The sequence below is a fragment of the Gossypium arboreum genome, chromosome 10 (genome assembly GCF_025698485.1).
Source record: "Gossypium arboreum isolate Shixiya-1 chromosome 10, ASM2569848v2, whole genome shotgun sequence".
Lineage (NCBI taxonomy): Eukaryota > Viridiplantae > Streptophyta > Magnoliopsida > Malvales > Malvaceae > Gossypium > Gossypium arboreum.
In genome coordinates this window covers 63603426-63611349 of record NC_069079.1, presented here as the reverse complement: position 1 = coordinate 63611349, position 7924 = coordinate 63603426, and the positions used below count along the sequence as shown (strand labels likewise).

The window sequence follows — 7924 nt, the reverse complement described above, 5'->3', positions numbered from 1 at the left end:
GATGATTAAGGAACAAGGCTATATATAATAAATAAATTATTATTTGTTAAACTAAACTTTATTTGATAATATGTTTTGATATAATAAATTGAAGTGTTTTTGAATAAAAGTTAAAATTTAACAAAACTAACAAAATGATTTTTCACTTGAAGTCTAAGAGACAATTTTAAATCTTTGTTTTGAACACTTAGAATATTTTTGACAAAGTTCAAAAATGAATTTAAACTCTTGAACTTGATTGAAATAGTTTTAAAACAATTGAAAAAAATACTCCCTACAAAAAGTATCGATATTTTCCAAAAGGTATCAATGTCAATATGATTTTTATCGATACCAAAACTACTGTTTGACTTGAATAAAAACAATTAAGTATCAATACTTTTAAAATTATATCGATATCAAAATTTTATATCAATACTAATTTTGCATTTTGTTTTTATGATTTTTCAAAATTTGACAAAAAGTATCGATACCCATAAAAATTATATCGATGCCTTTTATCAAGTATCGGTAAATCATCCTTGGTATTTTTAAAAACTAACGGTCACTGGATTAGGCATTAAATACTATTAGTATCAATACTCGTAGAAAAAGTATCGATACTTTTTGTTGCAGGTGAATTTAATAATCTGATATTTTTATCTCCAACGGCTCTATTTATTTTCTCAATAACCACAATGGTTGGAAATTAATTAGAGGGTATAAATACCAACTTCTAAAGGCCCTACAACAACAAGAGAAAATATTCAAACTTAAAGATCAATCAAAACAATCTTTGTGCCAAATATTTCCATGCTTTCTTTCTTACACTATTTGCTCAAGTGTTTTTCATTGTAATTGACCTTAATTTGCAAACACATCAATCTTGTAAGAATTATTTCTTTGTTTGCTTCTTTATATCTCTTTGAGAGGGTTTGTGTCTTAAGGTTTAGGTAGAAAGCTTAAGGGAGTTTGTAAGGTTAAACATTGTTCTCAAAGGTCATCAGATTAGTGAATTTGAAAAAATCCTTAGTAGTGAAAAGCTAAGGTAATGAAGTAGACAATTGGGGTCGAACTATCCTAAATTCTTCTATTCATTTCTCTATCCTTTCTCTCTAGCATTCATAAAATTTTTAAAAGTCAATTCACCCGTCTTGACGATTTTAGTTTGATTTATTAAGCTAACATTAGTTATAAAATAAAACTAAAAAAAAAAAAAGGAAAATCTTGAATTTGGTTTAAGTCTTGTAGTTTTTTTAATTATTTTATTTATAAAATTATAATTTTAATAAATAAATTTCATTGTAAAAAGAAAAAAATAGGTATTAATTTGTTTATAATTTTATATGTATTTTTATCGAAACATGAACTTTTTAAAATTTTTAAAGTTTTAAAAGTTTTTATTTTGAATGTTTTAGAAACAAAATTAAATTGATAAAAATTGTAAAGTTGGCGGCTGAATTTGTTGAACTTTTTAGAATTAAGATCAAATTGATCAAATCTGTAAATATTGGAGGGATAACTTTATTATTATACCAATAAAAAGTACTTTCGTTAGTTATTGAACATACGAGAGACCAAAATACTAAATTTCAATAACATTGTTGACTAAAATAGAAAATTTTAAACTTAAATGACCAAACATAAACATACTAATAATTAGGTGACTATTTTTATAGTTTACCCAATTGCTTTCCACTATTGTGTGTCTTTCACCCTTCTGTTTTTTGTTGCAAGGGAGACAGACGCTTTCTTTGCACCAAAGCCCACCTTACCTTCTATCTTCAGGCCCAATGGTAAATTCTTTAATGAAATCTAATATTTTGAAAAAAAATTCAAATTATGCCAATTTACAGTTCTAACACGAATATAACATAAATAAACGTGTCAAATCTATATTAAATTAATGGTTAAAATGTAGATATGAGTATTGAAATTTGTAATTATACTTTATTTTATTAGCATTTATTATTATATTTTATAATATAATTAAATTGATTTACGTGATTTACTTTTATCACTAAAATTTTGAATTTCACTTAATTTAACCCTAAGTTTATTTAATAGTTAATAAAAGGTAGACTTAAAAAATTAAAATTACCCTTTTTTATAAATAATTGTTGATACCATATTAATTTATTATTTTAATTACTAAAATTTCATTAAAACTTTCTTCAAATTATTTTAAAATAAAAATTAATATTAAAAATTTTAACTAAATTTTAGTGATAAAACCAATCAAACGAAAATAAAGTGGCAAAATTCTAGGTAAAATTAAAATATACTGATAAATTTCTCTTTAGTTTAAAAGTAGAATGATAAATATCAGTCAAAACAAAATATTGTTGCAATTTTATGTTTTAAGTAGTTTGCACGTTAACCCTTAGATTAATTATAATCATCATAAAATTTATATGAATATAATACTTTAAATTTGATTACAGTACCTAAAATTACACGAAAACTACAATAGTGCATGGATTAAAAGCATGGCACCCTCCCATTTTTTTTTATCTTCGTTTATACTTTAATCTTGTAATAGTCAAACAAAAGGATCAAACATTTTAGAAAGGAGGGTCCAATGAAATTTGTGGAAAAGGCAAAACATCAAAGAACTTTAATATGTGTGTATATATATATATATATCAATTAGATTTCATCTCAATATCTACATCCTCATTAGAAACAATTCCAGAGTCATCCTCAGGAAGGAGGCCAAGTAGCGGCAAAGGCAACAATGAACTGAGATTGCATAGGATTATCAAGGAGGATAAGTTGTCAAATTTATCCTTGGTTACACCAAACACCTGGGTCAGTACTGCACCTAACAGTCCCCCCACCACACTGCCTCCGTTTGATATGGACATCAAAGTTGCAAACAGTGTTGCTTCCATCCCTTCCGGACATAGCTTGGCTGCAAGTACAAGAACCGGCATGAAAGAAACCTGCAACGTTATCAAGTGCAGGCAACATCAGCAGCGAAGTTGGAATGAAATAAAAGAAACAGTTCAGTTTTAAACTATGTTAGTGAAATTGAGATGAATGCCAGACATAGGTACATATCTAAGAATGTTACGTTTAATCTGAAAAAAAAAAAGAAGTTTTCTATTGATTGGAGGATCACATCCTCGTAATTATGTTTGATTAAATGGTACATAGATACTATTAAGAAAATGAATGTTTTATAGTGTAGATCATACGTACATGTTGAGATATCATAACTATTGTCCATTACAAAAGGGCCTCTGGGAAATTGAAGAATATTATAGACTTTGTAAAAAAGATTCAGATAATTACATCATGCACATGCTGTAACTCATTAATTTATGCTGCTGAAGCTAAAGAAATTTCTTTTACGTTAAAACATTAATTTTATTAAAAAAAGGAACACTTAAGAGGAACCTTATAACATGCAGTAACTCAAAAACCCATCCATTGCACCTATTAATCTTGAAAACTCCTGCCCGTCCAACAACAGGCGTCTAATAAATCAAAAACATCAGAACAAATAAACTTAAATTACCTGACCAAGGACAGTTAGAATCAATGAATCCCCAATCGCAAACCACTCATCACTTATTCCTAACTGCCGGTTCAATCCAGTTACCAGCAACACCTATGCAAGGATGAAAATTATATATTAAAAATGATGATAAGCACTGTGAAATCGAGTGAGAGAAGAGAGGAAGAGAGAAGGGAGCTGCTCTGCTGCTGTTACAGCTTGCTGTTTACAAAAGAAAATAAAAAAGGTTAATTCTGAAAAGTATTTCTTGCATATGTACGTTACCTTACATAACCTATTTATACTAGTAATTACATATACAGAGATGTTATAATCCTAACTTTATGCTAGTCTAGTCAATCCCTAGAATCATAACAGAATAAATCCTCAAGATTACTATCACATCAAGCACAATAAGCAAACCAGGTTAAATATATGAAAGCATAAGTAAATAAAGACACAAACCTGAGTCATTCCAAAGGCTGTACCGATAATTGTTGTGGCAAGAAAAATCTTCCGCAATGGAACTCTTTTTAAAAATCCATTATACAATCCAACTCCGACCAATGATGCAACCGAAGTGACAAGTTTTACACGTCCTAGAAATTCTGGGGTGAAACCAAGTTTATTTGTGCTGAAATGAAAACAGCCTTCTGTTGCAGATATGAAGATTAAGAAAAATAAGATGCTGACAAAGAAATTTAAACAAAACAGAACTTACGTGAAGTAAAAAACGGCAGAGTCTGACTGCGGTGTTGCTTGCCACAAGAAAATAAAAACGGTGGGAAGAAACACATTGGGTTCTCTTACAGCATTCCACAACTGAATAATATTCTCTCTTGAGCTTTCAAGAAAGCTAGGGTTGGCTAAAAGAACATTTTTCCCTCTTGTTGGGCCAGGCACATGCTGTTCTTTTACAAGAACAGCAACAGCAGATGTTATCATCGGTAGCAATGCAGTGATACCAAAAACAAACCTGAGGCATTAAATTGGTGACGAAATGGTTAAGCAGAATTTCTCTAATCCTTCAAACCATATCCACAAACAAAGCACGTCAAGTACCTTACACCATAAGCATCCACTAGCGAACCACTAAAATAGGAGCTCACAATACCACCAAAAGCAGAGGATCCCCAGCATAGAGACTGAAGAGATCCAGATATGGCTTGTGACTCCCCACGAGCCCTCTCCACAACCATGGAATCTACAACCTGCACCACGCAACATTTTCTAACATAATCCAAGAAACATGACTAGAACAATAATAGGATAACACCTGAACAAGGAACTTTTAAGCCTGACATTTAGAATACTTCTTAGTAATGCACGTGTGCACTTGCTCAATCAATCATGTGTAAGTTGCTGATAGAGAAAGAAAAAGGTGCTAAAAGTAGTGTCTGCTACAGTAAGGCATACACTAAGAATACAATTCACAAGTAATACAAAAGCTGCTAAAGCTTTCTAGTACTTGGTTTAATTTCTTCGGCTTGGTAACGAATGTGCTCGATCAAGATTATAAGGATCTTTTATGCTTCACCTATGAGCCATGCATCCAAAGAGGATGTCTAAAGTTCTCAGCTCCTTATGGCTTACAATATTAACTTGCTATTTTATTTTCTTATATTACTTGACACCAATTCATGATCAATAATCATTGATAGAGGATTCTGTAACGTTTCTCTTATAATAAATGTTGGCTGCATACAGAACTTTGACTTCAAATGTAACCAACTCAGACTAGATAATAACATTAACATGGAAAAAAGATACATCACAAGAATGTGCAGGTATAAGAAATCATAGAAACCCTGAACTGCCGTTGCAGAAATAATCAACTTTAAGTGAATAACTGAAAGAATTCTGCAAAGCGGAAAAAACTTACAACATCTGAGAAAGCAACAGAAAGAGATCCAATAAGTATGCAGACTACAGCACCATACTTGCTGTCAACAAAGGTGGCCATCAAACTCCATGAGAGAGCACCAAGAAGTCCAGATAGAACCAAGTATGACCTTCTTCGATAACCAAATAGTGGGAATGAATCACTGCAAAATCATAATGCAACTCAAACCAAATCTAGAAACAAAATACATAACAGTTTCAAATATGATCAGAAACAGAAAGAGATAGCTAAGAGAGCCGCACCTAATAAACCCATAAACTGGCTTAACAAGCCATGGCAGCGAAGAAAAACCGGATATCAAAGCTGTCTTGTCAACCAAATACAACTTGTCAGTCCTTTAAGACGATTATAGGATAAATATGCAATAAATGCAACACAAATTTATTAAAATCTCTCTAAATAGGCTAGTTTAGTATTGCTACTGCAATTGAAAAGTTATTTCATTGACTGTTTTCAGAGCCGGACCAAAACGGCCGGTCGGATCAGAAATCATTTGGGATACCAGTTCGAAGATAGAGGTTAAATCTATTGACCCGCAAACTGTTATAGACGGATTGAACCAAGTTAAAATAACAATTGAATTGGTTTTCTCTATTTTTTATTTTTTATTTTTTACTTTTATAAATTTATAATAATTCATTTAATTGAATCGAAAGAACTGAGGTAGGGTGACCAAGCCGATTTAGTCATTAGTCTAAAGAAAGAAAAATAAAAATAAAATATATAAAAGAGAAAATAATACTTTTATCTTTTATTGCTCATGTTAATTTTAATTAGTTATCTTTTTCTAGAAAAATAGAATAACAGATATTGAATTAAAAAGGTAGCAACTTGGAAGTAGAGGTTAGCAAGTTGAAAAAAAGGTAATTTAGTATCATTTATAAGAGAAAAAGTTTAAATACCAAAGTTGAAGAAAATGATATAGTTTAAATAACAGTTAAAATCCTTTTATATAAATAATAAAATTGTGCATTTAGAAGAAAAGCCTAACTTAATTGTATACAATTACTAAATTAAACTGCTCGAGAATTCAGTTCAAAAGAGCATACCTCTGCAGGATCCAGATGCAAATCATCTTTCAAGTAAAAGCTAACAGCAAGCCTCGAAAGGCCTAAAGCGCCTTGAACGAAGTAGACTATAGCAACCGCCACACTGTCTGGAGAAAAATCAACGCCGAAAATTCTGAATCTTCGGGCGTTGCCTGTATACCTGTCTTTCTTCCTCGAACTAGCGATCGAACTCATCGAGGTACTGGACTCTTGCTCCATCGCTATCGAGTCTCCATTTCCAGAACCTCGGTTAAATAAATTAAACTTAGTTTTTTCTTTCCTTTATTTTCTCAAGAAAAAAGAAGAAAAAAAAACTTACTATTTCTAGAATCTAAAAGCGACTCGTTTCCTCTGGATGAAAGCGGGAGGAACATGGACGTATCGCTTCGTTTCTGGGTATGTTTACGGCGAGGCCTGAAGCGACGAGAGATCGCCAAGGGAACCATCGGTCTAAGGTGGCGTATTTGACGGTGATAAGGAGAAAGTGGAGAGGAGAGGGAGGAGAAAATGGGGTTTTGGAAAGGTAAGATTGAGGATAGAGAATGTAGAGCCATTGAATTTGGATTTTCATAAAAGCTTAATTAACGAATTAAGACGTTAGACGAAGAGAACTTGAAGTTTAAAAAATATAACCTTATTCGTAAAATAATCCCTCCAAGTTTTTTAAGAAAAAAAAAACAATTTAAATCTTATCAAATTTTGAGTTTTTGAGTTCTGTTAGAATGATAACTGTAACCCTGATGTGAATGTTAAATCTTAAATTAGCAAAATAAAATTAATATTTTAAAATTATTTTTAAATAACTACATAATAAATCAGGACAGAATATTTGGAATTTGGACTAGAATTATAAAAACATAACAAAATTTATAAAAATTATAAAAATCATTAAAATTATACAATTTTTAAAATTATTAGAAATTAATAAAATAAAAATAAAATGTATTACATTTATAAAAAAATTATTATTTTTATGTTTTAAATCATAAAACAAACATAAACATCTTATATCATAAAATCAATATTAATAATTTTTGATAAAATTTTATGATTTTAATTAATTTTAATAATTTTTTATATTTTTTATGGTTTTAGTAAATTATTTTTATAAATTTTAATCATTTTAATGATATTTTATAACTTATTTATGTTTTATAATTTCAAAATAAACTTGGACAAATGGGTGTCTAAATTCAAATGAACTTGAAAAGCTATTTGTCCAATTCATTGGTGTACTATTTTTTAAATAATTTGAAATTTTTTTTTTTATTTTTTAAATTTTTTTTCTGAGTTGCATTGCACTACCTACAATCGATCCATGTCATCGTTGGAGTTAGTTTCTAGTTGTCAATGTTGGTCAAAAGGTCTCATTGATCAAAATTGTCAGTTTAGGGCTCAATTTGGTGCAAAATGTTCGAATAGGCTTAATTGATTTTCTTGAAAAAGTTCGAGGGTAAACTATACCTAAAGTTCACTAAACTTTTAATAAAA

The 7924-nt window shown here is 30.0% G+C and overlaps 1 protein-coding gene across 2 annotated transcripts; it reads right to left on the bottom strand.

The window, feature by feature from the left end:
* Positions 1–2367: 2367 nt before the first annotated feature.
* LOC108487344 (folate-biopterin transporter 1, chloroplastic-like) lies at positions 2368–7146 on the bottom strand. Of its 2 annotated transcripts, none has more exons than XM_017791660.2 (9): positions 6753–7146; positions 6434–6663; positions 5627–5691; positions 5364–5526; positions 4544–4692; positions 4203–4457; positions 3947–4115; positions 3503–3595; positions 2368–2924 (listed from the first exon to the last, which is right to left on the bottom strand). In XM_017791660.2, exons 1-9 carry the CDS (start codon positions 6985–6987, stop codon positions 2625–2627), a joined length of 1659 nt encoding a protein of 552 aa, XP_017647149.1. In that variant the 5' UTR covers positions 6988–7146; the 3' UTR covers positions 2368–2624. The 2 variants fall into 2 exon arrangements, with proteins under 2 accessions (XP_017647149.1, XP_017647148.1); XM_017791659.2 differs by having other exon boundaries at positions 6434–6678; positions 6753–7145.
* Positions 7147–7924: the final 778 nt, after the last annotated feature.